This window comes from Caretta caretta, chromosome 6 (assembly GCF_965140235.1).
Source record: "Caretta caretta isolate rCarCar2 chromosome 6, rCarCar1.hap1, whole genome shotgun sequence".
NCBI lineage: Eukaryota > Metazoa > Chordata > Testudines > Cheloniidae > Caretta > Caretta caretta.
The window spans coordinates 22,148,537-22,169,094 of record NC_134211.1 but is presented as its reverse complement, the minus strand read 5'-3'; the positions used below and the strand labels follow the sequence as shown (position 1 = coordinate 22,169,094).

Here is a 20,558-nt window from a genome sequence, read left to right as displayed (position 1 = left end):
CAACAGTACATAGGAGATTTTTCTTCACTCTACAGCTGGAAGTACACTAGTGTTAGAGATGTGATAAGTCTAGGGTAAAGCAATACCAATGATATTCAGTCAGAATACATTTGAAATTAGAGAAGGGATGAGAGTGAAACCAGGATCTCAAGGTAGATGTTCGTAGTTGAAAAATGGTTTACAAATATTGTATGACCTTTATTTCCCAGAGAAGAGATACCGAAAGATTCTGTCTGGAGAGCACCATCAAACTTCATATACTTAATTTGCCTTGTCCATTAAGAATAACTCACAATCTTTAGGAAAAGTGATTCATGAACAAGCTAATACATTTAAATTTCTAGGGCATTACTTGATTTCTGTAGTGGTATCCTGCTTGATAACATATTATGGAACTAAAGGTATTCCTTTCAGCCACATGATGTAAGACAAAATTAAATGCTGCCCTTTATCTGATGGGGAGCTGGTAGCGAATCCTAAATTTAGATGATTTAATATGAAAATCTGAATAACTTTTGAAATTCAGCAAGGACAAAACCCTGAGGGTTTTGCTTGTCTCATGAAATTCTGTTCAGGCTTGGCTGAGCTCTGCAATGTTCAATCACCATTTATTTAGCTTCTGTTGCTTGTGTACATCAGAAAAGTCAAAGTAACTGACTATGATTATTCTAACAAGCCAGCCCCATGCTGGTGTTGCTCCTAGAACAGTGTTGTGGTGATACTGTTGTTGTGGCAACTGGAAAATGCCAGAGCATGTGTGGAAGTGACCAGGGAGAGGAAAAGGAAGAAGAGAGCCTTGCAGAGCCTGCTCCCTTCAGATCCAGTAAATGACTCAGTGTCCCATCCTCCTTTGGGTACCAACACATGAGGCAGAAGCTCGAGGACCGCCTATGAAAGGATGGTGAATCCCCTGATGAAGATACATGATAGGGGATTGTTAGCTGCACACAATGAAAATAGGTAGAAATAAAAAATAATAATAATAATAATAATAAAAAAAAACACTGAGGAAGTTGCATACAAAGAATCTTTGGAAGAATGGTTTTTAAGTGGCAAAGTCAAGCTCTTAAGTTAGAAAATGATAGATTTACAATTGCATGTGCACAATTAGGGTTGCATGTGCATTGTGATGCAATTTCTAGTTATATGATCATATGCAACTTTTTCCACAGGATCCTTGGTGTATTCAGTGCACAGAATGAACAAAGCCAGACTTAATCTTGCACAAGCAAGTACATCTGGCACTATCTGGAGGGCTTGACTTTACAACCCATTGTCTTTTTAGTATGCAATACATTCAATTATTTTTCTATTACAATGATGAGAGGTGAATGAGGCAACCAAAACTCTAGTTAGTATTTCAAAGAAATGTATGAGAAGGATCCATACAAATTAAGAATACTTAATACTAATAAAGAAAGCAGAACTGAACTGAATTATTACCTGGAGGTTTTCATTTCTTTTAAGTCCTGAGAATTGTCATGGACATAGGCCTAGTCCTATGATCATAATTTCTCATTACACAGTTATTGGGTGAACTCCAGTCAGATAATAGTTGCAAAACTTTTGTTTTGGCCACAGTCTTGCTGGGCAAAACAGGGAAAAAATATTAGTGGCAATTTAAAAGAAAACAGCCACTCAAATGATTTCCTGTGGATATAAAACCTTGCCTATCCCTATGTACACCTAGAAAGGGAATGTGGATTTTGGAGGAAGCTGGAATATACGGTGCAAGAAAAGTTTTCACCTTCCTAATGAAATCATAGACAGCAATAATGAGTTTTCAATGGAGTACATTTCTAATAAGGAAATCTGTAGTTGAGGTATGGTGTTTTCAGATTCATTCACTGCCCATTTTAATAGGATTTATCTGAACAGGAAAAAGGGAACAGCTTTTGTTCTCCCAAGCAAAATATTTGGGATCACACTTCTGGGACAAAAAGTAGATACTTTTTAAAAATTCTTCATAGATACGTGGGTAATGAACTAGAATCTGCAAAAATGCAATTTGGGTTATTAGCCAAAGAGGACACAAGGTAATTAGGCCAAAATATTTTAACTTGTGTGCAAAAAGTTAAGTTTCTATATCTATGTTTAGTCACTTAAGCAAGCAACCTGGTTTTCAGGTGTGTTGAGCACTGTTTACCTTCAGTTCTTAATGATGGCAAGTGGCACCTCTAGAACATCAGGTCACTTAGGTGCCTAAATATGGCTTTCGACCCCTAATTTCATGCTGAGAACCACTAATACTACCTATTGCTGTGCAGTTGTTTCAAACACAATACATACCCAGCTACAAGTATTTTTGGAATTTCTCCAGCAAACGCTTCTGCCATCTCCCGGCTACCCACATTGGCTATACAATGCAAAGCTAGTCCCATGAAGGTGGGGTTGCGGCTGGCCAGGTCATTCTTGATTGCATTGTTTATCAAGCGGATCAGCTCACTGTTGGAATTCACTAGCACTGAGATGAAAAGATATCCCTGTGATTCAGAAAAGGAATAAGAAAGTAATATTTCTGATAAATCAAGCCTGCTAAAACTAATTTTCTGTCTTTTGCTAATATTGTAAGGTATTCTATGAACTCATGTAGTTCCCCTCCAGCAATACTTGTCCTTACAGCTCTCCCAAGAGTTCTGTGTAAATAAGTCCCTGGAATTTCAATCCAATAATAGAATAAAGAGGTCCAGAGTTGCAGAGTACAACAGCAATGTCTTCAGAAGGGAAAAAAAACAACAAACAAACAAAAACCCATCACATGTACATTCCACCCAAATCATATATTTTGCTCCTCAAAGACCTGTGCTCTGCTCAGTACTTGTCACAACCAACACTTCACATGCTCCTAGTAAATGTTAGTTCTCCTGTTATGGACACTAAAAAGGAGAATAAACCTTCTAGATTCTGACTGTTAACTAAACTCACTCTGGTTTATTCCCCCTCCCTACATCTCACCCCCAAATGTGCTGTTAAACAGAGGTCCTAAGTATCTGATTTTTTTTTTTTAAGCTTTGACTGTATCCTTTCAGTTACCCCCTAAACATAGGTTTTCCTCTGAGTGGGATTCCATAAAATGTCTAATGTTCTACTTAAAGAAAGTACCTTGTCTAATGGAATGTGTGTGTCTTCGTAAGGTACATTAAAAATGTAACATGACTAGTCTTCTGTTGCAGTTAGTGCAACATTTATTTTAGAGGTTAAAAAAGGCAACAAAATCCTTCAAAGTTACTTATCCAAACAAGTAAAGGACTCATCTGTACAGCTAAACGTTACTTTGCAATACCAGCTAGAACCAAGCTAAGACCATGCAGAAAGAAGGTGGGGGGGTGGGGAGGGGACAAAAAACCAAAAACAAAAAACCCCACAATTTATTTAAGCAGCTAGTTATATAGTGAGGCAGGACAGGATAGGCAACGAGGCAGTATGACATTTCATAGATATTTCCTTCTTCAGGGTTGAGAAATTACTCACAATTTGTTTCTCTGTGTATCTGTTAGAACTCAGTAGGTTTACAGCTTCCATGTGGCCAAAGTCAATATCATGGCCCAGGAGGAAGATGAAAAGTAGCTTGCAGACATACTTTTTCTTACTGTAGCCATCCAGAGCCTTGTCACCTAGTAAACAATTAAGAAAAAGCATATTTGAAAACCAAGACTCTTTGAAATGCAGCACAGGCCAACATTTGTATATCTCTGTACGACCCCACACTAGCTTTCTAGTACTGCACGGTACCATTCAAGTACTGCAGCATGTGCTAAATGTTTTTTCAAGAGTTCTAGTTTTATCCTGTCAGGTTTCATTATTTATGTTTAAGGTTCTTTTGATCCATTAGATGAGAGAATCTATGCAAGTGCTTATTATACAATACAAAAAAGTTATTGGGTAGCTTGACTAGATATTCTGACGGACACGTCTGACTGTAAATATCCATTAATACATTCAGATTTAAAACAACCCAAAGTGGCTTACAATACTTTTGAACTAAGCTGCAAAGCAAGCAATCGCTGATCAGATGTGTCTCCAAAACATTGGCACCAGAACACCAGTAATGGAATATACTAGGGCTGTCGATTAACTCATGTGATTAACTCCAAAAAATTAATCGTGAAATCGCACTGTTAAATGATAAGAATACCAATTGAAATTTATAAAAAATATTTCGGATGCTTTTCTACATTTTCATATATACTGTATTCTGTGTTGTATTTTTATTACAAATATTTGCATTGTAAAAATGATAAAAGAAAAAATAGTGTATTTCAATTCATCTCATTCAAGTACTGTAATGAAATCTCTATCACGAAAGTGCAACTTACAAATGTAGATTTTTTATTGTTACATAACTGCACTCAAAAACGAAACAATGTAAAACTTCAGAGCCTACAAGTCCACTCAGTCCTACTTCTTGTTCAGCCAATCGCTAAGGCAAACAAGTTTACATTTACAGTAGATAATGCTGTCCTCTTCTTATTTACAATGTCAACAGAAAGTGAGAACAGGCATTTGCATGGCACTTTTGTAGCCGGCACTGCAAGTGCTAAACATTTGTATGCCCCTTCATGCTTTGGCCACCATTCCGGAGGACATGCTTCAATGCTGATGATGCTCATTAAAAAAAATAATGCATTAATTAAATTTGTGACTGAACTCCTTGGGGGAGAATTTTATGTCCCCTGCTGTTTTACCCACATTCTGCCATATATTTCATGTTATAGTAGTCTCAGATGATGACCCAGCACATGTTGTTCATTTTAAGAACACTTTCATGGCAGACTTGACAAAATACAAAGAAGGAGCCAATGTAAGATTTCTAAAAATACCTACAGCACTTGACCCAAGGTTTAAGAATCAGAAGTGCCAAAATCAGAGGGACGAGGTGTGGAGCATGCTTTCAGAAATCTTAAAAAAGCAACACTCGAACGCAGAAACTACAGAACCCGAACCACCAAAAAGAAAATCAACCTTCTGACTGTGGTATCGGACTCAGATAATGAAAATGAATATGCGTCGGTCTGCACTGCTTTGTATTGTTATCGAGCAGAATCAGTCATCAGTATGGAAGCATGTCCTCTGGAATGGTGGTTGAAGCATGAAGGGACATATGAATCTTTAGTGCATCTGGCATGTAAATATCTTGCAATGCTGGCTATAATAGTGCCATGAGAACACCTGTTCTCACTTTCAGGGGACATTGTAAACAAGAAGCGGGCAGCATTATCTCCTGCAAATGTGAATAAACTTGTTTGTCTGAGCGACTGGCTAAACAAAAAGTAGGACTGAGGACTTGCAGGCTCTAAAATTTTACACTGATTAAAAATAAAACAATGTTTTTGTACATAATTCTACCTTTGTAAGTTCAACTTCCATGATAAAAGAGATTGCAGTACAGTACTTGTATTAGGTGAATTGAAAATTACTATTTTTTTTTACAGGTTTCAGAGGAACAGCCGTGTTAGTCTGTATTCGCAAAAAGAAAAGGAGTACTTGTGGCACCTTAGAGACTAACCAATTTATTTGATCAGATACATCTGATGAAGTGAGCTGTAGCTCACGAAAGCTCATGCTCAAATAAATTGGTTAGTCTCTAAGGTGCCACAAGTACTCCTTTTATTTTTTTTACAGTGCAAATACTTGTAATCAAAAACAAATAAAAAAGTGAGCACTGTACACTTTGTATTGTGTTATAATTGAAATCAATATATTTGAAAATGTAGAAAACATCCAAAAATATTTAAATAAATGGTATTCTATTATCTTTTGAATCGGGCAATTAATCTTTTTAATCGTTTGACAGCCCTAGAACATACAAATGTCAGTTTTGCCCCACAATCCGTGGAAATGGCAAAACCCCAATACTCTGGATTAAGGCATTTAAGTATTCTACAACAGCTAATGCACACATCAGGAAGTGGAGGAATAGTCTGACAAAAAAAATTTTTTGATTATGCCTTTTTATAAAGTCTAAAACATTACATTGACTATCATGTGTAGAGGCCATAAGGTAAGATTAAGTTCCTCTTAAATACCCGGTATCCAGTCAGCTTTACAAGTCAAATTTCGAAATGGTTTAGATTACAAGGTTAAGAGGTTTCATTTTTATTTATTTTTATTTTTATTTTTTAAACAAAAGGGCATGCTCTAAAACAGCTTACCTTTTATGGTTGTAGTACAGAACTCTAAAATATGTATTTCTGAAAGTTCATCAGCATTATTTTCCAACTTTTTTTTTTTTGTTTTGTTAAAATCCTATTGTAGTGAAGCGATGACTAAAAGGGGGGGGGGGGGAAGAGATAGGATAGAGGTCTATAAAATCATGAATGTTGTGGAGAAATGAACAACAAGTTTTATTTACTCCTTCACACAACACAAGAAATAGGGGTCACCAAATGAAATTAATAGGCAGCAGGTTTAAAACATACATAAGGAATTACTTCTTCACACAACGCAAAGTCAACCCGTGCAACTCATTGCCAGGGGATGTAGTGAAGGCCAAAAGTATAACTGGGTTCAAAGAAGAATTAGAAAAAGTTCATAGAAGATGGCTAATAGGTCCATCAGTGGCTAAGATGTCAGGGACACAACCCCATGCTCTGTGTGTCCCTAAACCACCAACTGCCAGAAAAATGGGACTGGATGACAGCGGATGGATGTTCTGTTCATTCCCTCTGAATTATCTGGCACCAGCTGCGGTCAGAAGACAGGATACTGGACTAGATGGACTGTTGGTTTAACACAGTATGGTAATTCTTATGTACTGAATAGTACAGCCAAAGCCATCTGGCTGTAAGTGCTGTTAGGATATAAATATTCAGGCCTGTCTGTAAAGGCCTATACTCTAAGAATTTAGGTGTATTTGTATCACTTAGCTAGTTATAGAGGTATAAAAGAAAGAATCAAAATCACTGTCTGCCGGTGTAAGAGCCTTCTCTTACTGTGACAGTCTGAGGCCCTGTTCTTAGGCTAAGGCTTTTGGCTAAGGAGCAGAGGCAGCCATAAGCTGGGAAGCGAACGGTCACATCCTCACATTCCAAACTAATCACATTGAAATAAGGTGCTATTGGGCTATTAGGAATCCAGTCCTGTCCTGATAATGCCTATCACCTCCAGGGAAAGAGAAGTGCCTAGAAGATGTAAAAGAAAACTTTGTTTGATAGCATCCTATCTGGCAAGAACTCACTTATCAATAGCTGGAATGGGAAATCCTCATTTCTGTAAAAAGAAAAGGAGTACTTGTGGCACCTTAGAGGCTAACCAATTTATTTCCTCATTTCTGTGTTGTTCCATCATTGTAGTCCCCATTTCCCTATTGTTTGTCTGTATAATCTCTGTCTGGTTCTGTGATTGTTTCCGTCTGCTGTACAATTAATTTTTCTGGGTGTAAACTAATTAAGGTGGTGGGATATAGTTGGTTAAATAATCATGTTACAATATATTAGGATTGGTTAGTTAAATTTCAGTAAAATGATTAGTTAAGGTATAGCTAAGCAGAACTCAAGTTTTACTATATAGTCTGCAATCAGGAAGTGTGTGGGTGGTGGTGGGCGAAATGGGAACAGGGAATGGGGGTGGGGAAATTGGAATCATGTTTTGCTAAGGGCAGGAATGGGAACAGGGATGCAGGTAAGGCTCTGTGGTGTCACAGCTGGGAAGGGGGACACTAAGGAAGGAAACTGGAATCATGCTTGCTGGAAGTTCACCCCAATAAACATCGAATTGTTTGCACCTTTGGACTTCGGGTATTGTTGCTCTCTGTTCATGCGAAAAGGACCAGGGAAGTAAGCGAGTGAAGGAATAAGCCCCCTAACAAGTGCAATCTTTCTGGCAGATGATCTGTTAAAGTATAGGAATTATTTTCTTGTAGAGAAACATGAACATTGTGCCTTTTGGCAAACAGCCTTTTCCTTTCCCCATTCAAGCCTACAAAGAAATGTCTAATGATCAGACAGTTTCCTAGAGTTCTGTCTGTGTAACAAAATTTCAGTGAAGCTTCTTCCCTGAAGCTTGTAAAAACTCTTCAACTATTTTTGCCTCACTCAGAGTGGAACAGATATATCTGTCAAATCAATGACCAATTTTTTTGATGGGCAGCATTAGTCAGCACAGGACTGTATGGTATAAAGCCTTATATGAAAGGTTACGTTATCCCAAAATCATATTTGCTCTTATCAAAAAAAGCCACAAAACCCAACTCACGGCATGTATTTAACAGGCTGAGAAGTGACCAGCTTAATCTACAGCACCTGAATCAACAGGCCAGTTTTCAAACTTGGGTGTCTACAGCAAGGTTAACAAATCCATGTTTATGTAGTTAAAGAAGTGACCCTGATTTTCAGAGGTGCCAAGTACCCACAACTCACTGACATGTATTGATAATCAGGCCATTTAACTTGGTGCCTAAATACTGAGGAACTTCAGCATTCACTTCTATGAAGATTTCAGAAATTTGTAAGTGCTGCTATTACATAAATTCAATTAGTTGCAGTTGACCTAGCAAGCTCAGTGACTGTACAAAGTGACAGACAGAGTGCCTGGCATATTGCAGATTATGCCTACCGGTTACAATATTGCCAAAAAAACTGGGTGAGGCTCCGAAGAGTCATAAGATTGGGGGGATGGGGAGGGGTGGGTGGTAAGGGGGAAGTATTTGCTTTTTGTTATTTCTGCTTTGAGAATCCAAATTTTCAAGTTTCTCTACAACCATGAAGGCTAACAAATTTTTAAATTATACTGAAGATTTTCATGTTATCACTTGATTCCTGGAGCTAGGGCTTGAAGAAAATACCAAATATCACTAGACTTGTGGAAAAAATGGGAAGAAACCGTTTTCTAACCTATATCAGACAAGTGTAGATATGACAAACTGACAGGAAAAAACCCAGATGACCAGCATGAAGAAAATCCCTTTACATAATCTAAAAATATATTTATTTTAAGGCAAACAAGATGGCCTTGACTTCTAGAGACCATGAGTGCCAGAACAATTAAATCAAGGATTTAAATTAGCCATGAATCATGCCTGTGTTTCTGCATATAGTACTCATGGGGGGGATTCTGCACCACTGCACAATGTAGAATTAATATTCTGTGCCAAATTTCATTTTTCCCTATAGAATTGATGCTGCAGAGCTGCTGGCTGCCACTAGGGGCTGCTGGATCCAGCAGAGCCCAGCTCTCCAGCTCCCAAATACAGGACACTGTGGGGGAGGAGGGGAGGAGAAAAGGGGGAGCTGGAGGGTTCTGGGCAGCTGCAGTTCCCAGCAGGTCCTGAAGGAAGGCGGTGGCGTGCAGAAAATTCCGTATAAGCCTGGGACCCAGCATCAGGCTGTTTCTCCCTCTGGATCTCTTGGGGGGGGAGGGGGGGGGAAGAGGGTGCCGCACAGCTGGGCTCTGAGGGGTAGTAGGTGCGGGTGTCTGAGATCAAAGGGGCAGAGTTTTCCCTCCAAGATGTGCGGCACACCCATACTGAGGTGCCCAACAAAAGCATAAAATAGCGGCTTCTTTAACTCTTTATTCCTGGGGGAAATCTGTTCTTGTCTTTATTGTTACATACTTGCGGACATTGATTTTTAAATAAATTACCAAAAATAATTGAAAATGGCATGATTATATAGTGTTATTTTGACAAATAAAATATGCAGAATTTTAAATTACTGTGGCAGAGTTTTCAATGTTTTGGCGCAGTATTCCCACAAGACTAATACAGAAGCAACAACACAGGTCAACTGACAAAATAGTCAATTTTACTATGCTGTTCTTGCTGGGGAAGCACTACAGCAACAGCAGTACAGCCAGACAGGATCTTCTTTTGCTGATGGGGCAATCTATAAAGAAGCAACTGAAAAGAACAAATAAATCTCTCATTCCCTCAGCAATTAATCATGTTTACAACTCTGCTGATTCTGCAGAAAGGATAGCACTATCAGCAACAGCAGTGAAGTGAAAATCCACTAGATTCATGTCACTTAGTGAAAAAGGAACAACAGTACCTTCAGGTCAGGGCAAGCAACCAAAGGAGGCAAAAAGCAAAGGGAGGGAGGAATACAACAGAAGGCAATACTAAAGAGCAAGTGGGAGACGAGATTGTTGGGAAGAGATGGAAAAGGAGAGAGAACTGGGAGAGATGGCAGCTTGGATTTAAAAAATGTAAGATGGATACTGCAGTGTCAACATGAATCTAGGACAGATGTCTGCTACAGTCTTTAGTCTCTGCCAAACTTAAGGAGCAAGAGTGATAGTTCTGCACTCAAGGCAGGGTTAGTGAGCACCTCACACGACACTATTATCTCACTAGTAGACTAATATAGGATTTAACTAGAGGAGTCTCTTTCAATCACCTAGACATATGGGAATAGGGAGCATACACAGAACCCTGCAATCCACTGAAAAGGGGAGCCTCAAAACACACCAAGGGAAGAGATGAATTAATAGCTTTCAACTTTAATCAGATGTCAGCAGATCAGCAGTTTGGCTGCTTCAATCACTTGCCCCCAGCAAGTTTCTCCAGGTCTCCTGTAGAACACTTGGAAATGTGATGGGTGTTCACTGTGATCTGAAGGAAGAATACTTCTGATTGATAAAAGCCAGGGGGGTTTTTTTTTTTTTTTTTTTTTTTTTTGTGGAGGGGTGGGGGGAAAGAAGGGGAAAAAGGGAGGGGGAAATTTAGGTTTATTAATTTGGAGACAAAGACACGAACCAACCTTAAACAATCTGTGGTTAGGCCACTGATCAAGAAGCAATCTGATATTTAATATCTTAATCAGATATGGGTGTCTCAAAGCTGGGTGATTGGAGCGTATTGTAAAAATTGACTAAGTTCACCTGGATTTCTCTAGTGTCTGGAACCCTCATAATTAAGGGCTGGATACTGAACTTAAATAGCATTGATATTGATACATGTGGAATAATAATCCTTTTAGGGTAATCCCCAACTCTTAAAATTTTATGGGTTGAAAACACCTTTCAGTTACACCTAGAAGCAGATGGGAAGCCAGTGCAGTTCAGAGCATAGGTGCAGTATTGCAGTCATGTGCATGCAACTCATTAAGTCAACTTGCCACAGCTTTCTGTGCTAGAGAAACTTTTCAATTAATGTTCCAGAGTAGGCCTAACTAGAATGGATTACAATAGTCCAAATTCCTACTGACTGTCAAATGGAAAGTGGGTGTTAATTCCTTCTCCTGTACTTGAAATGCCTTCTTGTGCATTTGAAAACCTCCCCCTAAGGAAAACAGAAAGGAAGAGAATATCTTGGGAACCAGGAGAAATTAAATAATCCCCTTGTTCTCTCTCAGCTGCAGAACAGTGGACACTCAAATGCTCTTTCTTGGTCCCAAAAAAATGTTTAACATGCTTTGCAGGAACCAATTTCTTGTGTCAGAGAAATGACCATCTGGACTCTGCAAGAACTGCTGAAGGATCCCACTGCGAAGATGAAACCAGTCAACCCCAATAGGCAAACCATTTGTATTCCAATGCTACACAAAAAACTTTAAAAAGGTGAAATTAAAGCTGAGGGCTAGTTTATACTGGCGGCAGCGCTTTAACGTAACTTGTGTAGTCGCAGCGGAGTGCTGGGAGAGCGCTTTCCCAGCACTCTAAAAAAAGCCCACCTCCACAAGGGGCATAGCTATCAGTGCTGGTACACTGTCTACACTGGTGCTTTACAGCGCTGAAACTTGCTGCGTTCAGGGGGGTGTTTTTTCACACCCCCGAGCAAGAAAGTTGCAGTGCTGTAAAGTGTCAGTATAGACAAGCCCTGAGTAGCAGTAGTTTATAGTCAAGGTATTACAGGGGATGTTTTAACTATCCCTAAAACAAGCAAGCAAAGGATACTGGATTTCTTTTAAGATTAAATTTAACCCAAACACATTAAATTACAGAAATACACAATTAAGGCATCCAAACAATCATAATCCTGCCTTGCAGTGATATCATGCAATAACCATACAATTGTAACTAATAAATATGTTTGTGGTTCCAGATTACAAGTTCTGATTTTCAAGGACATTTTGTGCAGAAAGCAGAAGAGCACTGTGAGGAATGAGTGAATGCAGGTGCTCGTGACCATCTTTGCCAAGGGCAACACATGGCTTCCTTCCCAATGAGAGCAAAAGATGCCAGCCATTTTAAAAGAGAGCAATTAAAATTTGCTGAAAATTGGTGTTCTACCTCAGCTAAACAACAAAAATACAACTTATAATTAAAGGGTTTAAAAAAAAAATCTACATTCACTTTATTCAAGGCATACTCAAGATTCACCTCCCTGTGAATTTGTGGGAATGGACAACATCCGAGTTGAGATAAATTCAGGACAAGAATATCTGACAGTGCTAAATTTCTTTAAATTAATATTAACTGTTTAATTTATTTGTAAACTCTCAGAAAACACTGCAAGTGCTGTAATTGAGGAGAATATGGTGTATTCTACGTACATAATTAAATGGTTAAGCCTTTCTTTAAATGCAAATTTAATTTTACCTACACACACACCCAGGGTCTTCATGATCTGGGGACAAAGGAAAGGGAATGAAACAGTACTCCTTACTACAGATAACACCCACTTAGACTGTTGGCATCCACTGGTTAAGGAAACAGGCAAACCTACCAACAACTGCAGTCAACCAGGGAAAGGCCACAGGAATGATGGCTTTCCCAAGTGCTTGCTCCTAAAGATTTGTTTGTATGTTAAGGGTCTGGACAGCTGTGAAATTTTAACCTCAGTTGTCAGTGTTTCACAAGACACTTCCAAATGGAGAAAACGAACAATGGTGTCTGTGGTGTTCGGGCTCTTTTTCTTCAGTTTGCCCTCTAGGATTGGTAGAGGCATCCCTGAAGCTGTGCTTCAAGTAGCAATGAAGCAGACTGATATTTTGTTCTGCTGCCAGAAACCAATTCCATCAGACTGCGGGAACGACCAAAGCACAAGCTAAAGCCTCTTGTGATGCAGGAAATCAGGAAGTAAAATCAGGATTTTCAGTGGCACACACTGCCCAGGTCCTGGCCACCGGTCTGAGGAGGCTCTGCATTTTAATTTAATTTTAAATGAAGCTTCTTAAATGTTTTAAAAACCTTATTCACTTTACATACAACAATAGTTTAGTTATATTTTATAGTAAGAGACCCTCTAAAAACATTAAAATATATTACTGGCACGTGAAACCTTAGAGTGAATAAACGAAGACTCGGCACACCACTTCTGAAAGGTTGCTGACCCCTGTGCTAGGCCATCATCCGAGACTGCTATAACATGAAATATATGGCAGAATTTGGGTAAAATAGAGCAGGAGTCATACGATTCTCCCCCAAAGAGTTCAGTCACAAATTTAATTAATGCTTTTTTTTTTTTTTTTTTTTTTTTAAAAAGATCATCCTCAGCATGGAAGCATGTCCTCTGGAATGAAAGCCAAAGCATGAAGGGACATATGAATGTTTAGCATATCTGGCATGTAAATACCTTATAATGCCAGCTACAAAAGAGCCATGTGAATGCCTGTTCTCACTTTCAGGTGAAATTGTAAATAATAAGCAGACAGCATTATCTCCCGTAAATGTAAACAGATTTCCTTGTCTTAGTTACTTGGCTGAACAAGAAGTAGGACTGAGTAGACTTGTAGGCTCTGAATTTTTACATTGTTTGTGACATAACTGAACTCAAAAACTAACTAAACAAAATCTACATTAGTAAATAGCACTTTCACGATAAAGAGACTGCACTACTGTACTTGTATGAAGTGAACTGAAAATATTATTTCTTTTATCATTTTTACAATGCAAATATTTGTAATCCAAAATAATAATAATATAAAGTGAGCAGTGTAAATGTTGTATTCTGTTTTGCAATTAAAATCAATATATTTGAAAAGATAAAAAAATCCAAACATATTTAATAAATTTCACTTGTTATTCTATTGCTTAACCGTTGATTAAAACTGCGATCACGACTAATTTTTTAAATCATGATTACTTTGAGTTAATCACGTGAGTTAATTGCGTTTAAAATTGACAGCCCTAGTTTGTTTCATTTTATATTACAATATAAAATCTAAAATGGATTCCAATACCGAGGACTAAATTGAACTGTGTATAGTTTGTTTAAACAACCTTACTAATAGTTTAAACACAGCTTTGTTATTTTAAGTATGTTGTGAGAACTCAACAGCCGCCCCACTTCAAACACACATGCCTGGACACACTTATGTATGCTGAAGAAACCTCAATTTGTGCAACTGAAGTCTCCATCCTAGCACTTACTCTGATTTGTACAGTTTACTGTAGTCTGAAATTGCACAAAGATCCCTTGTACATGATGAATCTCACTACACAAAAAAACAAGTGTTTTAGTGACAAAGCATTATATATTTTCCTCTAACCCCCAACAGCAAGTTCGTATTTTGTTGCTCACAGGAAACAGAAAGCAACAGGAAATGTTTTTCTTCTGATCAGGTTCTCCTCAATGAAAGATATATACATAAGTTTCTGTAACAACTTATGTTTGAAATTCAGCAGAAACAGGAAGGATCCAAAGAATTCTGGTCAGCAGTTTCAACCACAACAAACAGGACAAAAATTACTTCTCTTTCCCTAGAAAACTTGGCGTTCTTGTCATTTGATGGGAATTACTATCCATTGATGAAGTAAATTCCACTGTTGTAAAGAAGGGCAAATTATACTTTCAAATTTCTTCTTGTTTTCTCCCACCACTTCAGAGATTTTAACACCAAATTATAGAGCTGTGCACACACCAATGGGAACTGCAGTTGTGGGTCATGCTTCTCTCAGACATATAATCAATACAGGAAAAGCATAACTTCAAAAGCAACATTATGAAATCTCCTCTGAATTTATTCCAACCAGAAACGTAAACAAGGATACGGTACAAATGATAGTTTATAAATGAAGCCACAACAGAAAGGGGAAAATTAGGAAAAAATCCTGACTTGTCTGCAATTTTACAGCAGTTTTTAAAGTATAGTCTATTGAATACAATCAGAAAGAGTAAGAACACTCAATTCTATGTGACTGGACTGTCTACACACAAAATTGATAACACCCGACCAGTCCAATTAGCTTGTGGGGGCATTAGTAAGGTAGTTTTTTTGGAGCCAGTAACCAACTGGAATGTAAAGATTTCAATTTTATGTTAAGGGGGTAATGGTTTACATTGAGGAGAGAGAAAATGGATTCAAGCACACATGCTGGTGCAAAAAGTTTGCTTGCCAGTTTGTGCAGTTCAGTGATTTAGCTTTAAATTCTGTATGACTTGCTTTTGTGTAGTTAGTACACTAGTTCCAGCAATCCAATGGACCAGCAGATAAGTATTCTGGTTGTAAGCACTCATATCACAGCTTGTAATGTGCTATCTAGTTTTGGTAGCTTCTATGTTCACATCTATAAACTTTAGAGTAATTTATGTACTTCTGCCAGCAAGTGTAGCAGGAATTATAGAAAGGAGCCTAACTGAATAGTTTAAGTGAATAAGCAAAAGTCTCCAGGAGTTATTTTACAATATCAGTTACAAATCCTCAAGTACCTAGCTGCCAGCATACTAGCAGAAGAAAGCTTACTATGATACCTACAAATCAGGAAGTAAAATCAGGATTTAAATATCAGATTACAGTAAAATCTGTTAACCCCCTCCAAGAATGTTTAATTTAAAGTATTTATACTTATGGTCTAAATAAACTCTCTAAAGAAATATTGCTTCAAAAAGCATTAACAGAAAATGTGTGTCAGTCAGTCACCTGTCTGCTAAGATCAGCCTTTGGTATGAACATTTTTGCTTAGACAAAATAAGTATTCATGTTATGCTAATACAAGCAACTTGCTGTTGTATTCCTTGGTATGATCATCGAGCACCTGTCCCGCATCCTCTCCATAGCCCTTTTTTAATCATTTGGTAGAAAGTGCATTATGATGCATCTCTGCACGCAATTTGGGGAAGGGAAGTGACAGGACTTTCAGTTCTGATAAGAAATCAGAACAGACTATTTCAATTACAGGATCTTTCAATAGCACAAGTTAAACCACAAACATTTTAAGGATAAAAATGAAGCGTCTTAGGCTAGAGTGTCTGAGCTTTGGTAGAGGAACAGTTTAGTGAGTTATCAGAGCAGGCAACTGGGATTTAGAACTCTTCTTTTCTTTCCCCAGCTCTACCACTGACTTACTACACTGAGAAGACAGACACAGTTTGCCTGTAGAATCAGCATATAGCTGGCATCTGAGACTGGTGTTTCACAGCTTCAGGGTTTAAAGAGTGCTTTGAGATCTTCAGATTAAAGTGATTTATTAACCCAGTAACTTCCTTAAGAAGCAGTCAGGTAAAGAGTCTCATTAAAACTGCTAGTACTCATATCTTCACAGCCATGCTTACAATTTACCACTGGGGGAAAAAAGGCACAATGTTTCTAGATATTTAAATAAAAGGGCTACATTAGAATTTTCTTTCAAGACAAAGACCCCTAGATTTCAGTCTTTACACACCAACATTAATTGTGTCCTTGGCCTGTATTTTGTTTTGATTTGTTTCAAACACTCTGTTGTACACAACAGTCAAGGAAGCCCCAATCCTAGTGGCCAAGTTTCCTTGTACTGAAAAATCCAAGTCCATATTTAGCATAGACCCTTAACCACTGGAAAATTCCAACACACTGGGGGAAGGGCTTCCCGAGACTGACAAAGGCAGTGCTAGAGCCCAGGTCTATGCACTTGGGCTGCCTGGGCTCCACCAGCTGGGTACGGAAGCTCCCTTTTTTCTAAAGATCTCCATGCCATGGCATGCAGTGGGATGGGAACAGTCACAGAACGCGAGTCTGGGGCCAGCGTGCCACCCTTGAGAAATAGCCACAAGGAATTCTTCACTCAGTCCTACAAGATAATTACAAAAGAACTCATGATGGGTCCATTGGGTTGGGGAAGAGTAGGAGTGAAAGCCAGAGTACCGCAGCTATGTGGGCCAATAGAGTCTGAGGCTGCAGAGCAATGAGGAGGATAACTGGATTTGAGCTACGCCAGAGCAGGTAGTCAAAGGTGTGCTAGGAATATAACACTAAACTGCGGAGAGGGAAAAAATAAAAGGCAGCCGCCAGCATTGCTTTCTAGTACCACTCTCTGCCCACCCCCAGCTCTGCTATCAGTAAGCTCTGCATTGTTCGAAAGGCTGCCCTCAGGCAATTTACACAGTATCCAACAAGTAAGCATCTCACCTTAACTTTCTCCCTACAGCGCCAATATTTCCAATCGGATTAGTTAACTGGAACTAGCTGGCAATTAACTCAATTTACATCAACCAAAATTCTAGTCTAGCCAGAGCATTTGTAAACACAGTCTGGATCAGGTTTCAGAGTAGCAGCCATGTTAGTCTGTATCCGCAAAAAGAAAAGGAGTACTTGTGGCACCTGAGAGACTAACACGTTTATTTGAGCATAAGCTTTCGTGAGCTACAGCATCCAATGAAGTGAGCTGTAGCTCACGAAAGCTTATGCTCAAATAAACGTGTTAGTCTCTCAGGTGCCAGAAGTACTCCTTTTCATTTAGACTGGGACAGTAGTATGCCCCAAGGCCTCAAGAACTCCTGTATTTCCAACTACCATACAAATCACATTTCATCTCTTACTATCACAATGCAGAATATCAGATTATACTGTGAAGATAAAGTAATTCTCTCTCTAATTAAAATATGATTCTAGGTTGAAAATTAAGCAAGAAAAAGTACACATGGTAAGCTAACTGGAGAGAGGCTTTTCTGCAGTGAACACACAAGTCACACAGAACATTAAACAAAGCATAGGCAGAGCACACAGTAATACTTAGTCATGTTTGCGCAAACTTTTGTTATAACCTTGGCTTTGATGCATTATACTTTTGACAAATTACTCAGGCTGGAATTCAGAGTGAAATCCTAGCCCTCAGGCTGAATTTTTTCATGTTGGTGGCTAGAACTTGTTAGTCTTAAATCTTCCTAAATAGCTAAAAAAATCATCATAATGCGTAGGCACAAGGAAACAGGAGTAAGGTATCACGGGCAACCTAAATTCTAGTATTTCTTAATTTTTAAGCACTTGACTTTGTAACACAGAAAAGAGTTCTTCAGCTTATGTAGTTTGCTTTTGTTTTTAAAAAAGGGATGAAGATTAAAAACAAGTTATGTGATCTGTAAGAATCTCATTATGCATCAGCAAGGATTGAACCCTGAACACTCAGCACTGCAACACAGCTGGTGTTACAGAGCTACCTATGTTAGCTGGAGAAGGTCATTTTCCATGGGGGGGTGGGGGGGGTGGCAAGGAGAGAGAGAAAGGGAAGGGAAGGGAAGGGGACGGGACTCTGTCAGGCCACTTACTAGGCCTGAAGGAGCATGGCCCAGCTCTCCCCAGAAAGTGGAAGAGTGCCTTCCCCATTTTCACTTTTCAGGGGGGTTATGGGCCACTGGAGCTATGTGCAAATCCAGAGGGATTTTCAGAGAAGCCCAGCAAGACGCTTGCTCCACACTACAGTCCCAAGACAGGCTACCTGCTCCCAGGGCTCCCAATGCAGTGTGTACTGCTGCTTTGGTGGTGGTGGTGGTGGTGGTGGTATGAGCCCAGCTTCTAATTATAATGTGTATATTCAGTAATTGTCAGCAAAATTTGTTCAGCATTCTTACAAAAGCAGAGAAATTGTAGTTTCCAGAAGTTTGCATTCAGATTTGGCTAAAACTGTAATATCATTTGAAAGAAAAGGCTTTGGGCCATTTTTCTCACTGCTACATGGCAGAGACTCACTGGAAACAATGGAAGTGCTCGATCTTCCGAGAAAAGGTCACAGGGACCTTTTATAATGAAAGCATTTGGCAACTTAAATATGGGGGAGCTAATAGTAATCCCTATAATAAAAGGGTGCTGCATACATTATTTGCAAACAACTTTTCTGTACTGGTGCACAGTTAAGCCATTATGCATTCTCTAAGGCCATGACTACACTATCACTTATAGCAGCAAAACTATGTCACTCAGGAGTGTGGGGGAAAAAAAGAAAAAAAAAACCAGCCCCCTGAACAACATAAGTTTCGCCGACATAAATGGTAGCGTGCACAGCCTTATGCCTCCCACCAACATAACTACTGCCGCTCGTGGAGGTGGTTTCATTATCTCGACGGGAGCACTCTCATCAGCACAAAGCGGCTACACAAGCGATCTTACAGTGCCGCAGCTGCATTGGAACAGCTAGGCCTCTGCATGCTTACAGCAGCACAAGTCACCAAGTACTTAATGGCTACCAATTTTGCCTCCAGTTACTACCCTACCAGTGTTTAAAATATGTTGCTTTATAAAGGATTTGAACACTTTGTACACAATATTGGATATACTATATTCAGCCAGTTCAAAATTCTTAATTGGGGTCTTGGGACAGATTTCAGTGTGTTTAAAAAAAAAAAGACAAGACAGGTGATCAAATAGATGCTAGAATGACAGTAGGATTTTTTCCCTCCAGATATGGAAAGCTGCCAAGCAAGGGCAGAGGCACAACCAAGAGAGGAGAATATACAAAAGGGAAATGTAGTTTATTGACCTGTGAAATAAAGAGCTGTAAAGAAGAAGGACACAACAAGCAGCACGGGATGCTAAAAAACGTAGCAAAGAGAGATAGTGAAATAAAGCAAGCACACAATTTAGGTCTGTGAAGTTTATTTCACTGGAAGATGTACCACCAATTTTGGCTTGGGGAGACAACAGGTTACTGCTAATGGGAACAGAGTCAAATTGCTCCTTAACATTGGGCGTATAAGCAGATCTAATGACCAAGTAAAAGTGCCACAGTGATGATAAAGATTTTAAGAATTTTAAGCCCTGTTCCACAGCAACATTCACTTATCTATGTTCCCCTCCCTCAATTAACAAGCTCCGCTTTCAGAATAAAAGACACTTTTGTCAACCAGCAGAAAATGTCCCTGAGTAGGGGAGATTACAATGTATAAATAATATGGATCAGGGCTAGCTGAAGGCAACTCCAGTGAAGACTGCACAACTCAAGTTAATTTTAGAAAGCCACTTCTGTTCAATGTTTGGGAAATGCCAACATGAAAAACCTATAACAGCAACAAGAGGAAGGCTTAACATTTGATGAATACTTACAAATTTGGCTCCATACAAGCAGCTGTGGAACTACAACTTGCCTACAAATAGCTTTTAAAAAACACACACACACACAAGCCCCAATGCTCACGCTTTCCTGGCAAGTCACTAATTAATATTTTCCTCAATCTGCACAGAAATATGGCAGATTTTTAAGAAGCTGTTATTAGGGAAAGGAGAGAGTTGCAGCCCCAAAAAATCTTCAACTGAGGAAAAGTCAGCTTTACAAGGGAAGGGGTTTTTAAAATAAGGAATTCAACACATTAACATTCTGGAATTGTAAATGTTTATGTAATGACCTTCAATGCTAATGACTCAGTGGAATTCTACTAGCAGAAAGCAGCCGTACTAACAAAGCGTAATCTGGTACCCTGCAAAGCGTACAGTTATCCCATATGGTATCTATTTACATATGCTCTAAGTTTTTCATTTGTTAAAAAAAGTCAG

At 38.9% G+C, this 20,558-nt stretch overlaps 1 protein-coding gene across 5 annotated transcripts in view; it reads right to left on the bottom strand.

Annotated features, from left to right (window-relative positions):
- The window catches only part of AP2A2 (adaptor related protein complex 2 subunit alpha 2), a 103,109-nt gene that overhangs the window by 46,221 nt on the left and 36,330 nt on the right, over positions 1-20,558 (bottom strand). For all 5 annotated transcript variants that reach the window (XM_048855796.2, XM_075129313.1, XM_048855798.2 and 2 more), the window contains exons 3-4: positions 3,472-3,614; positions 2,290-2,483 (exon numbers count right to left, since the gene is read on the bottom strand). In XM_048855796.2, coding sequence (XP_048711753.1) covers positions 2,290-2,483; positions 3,472-3,614 — 337 coding nt within the window. The remainder of the gene's footprint in view (positions 1-2,289; positions 2,484-3,471; positions 3,615-20,558) is intronic.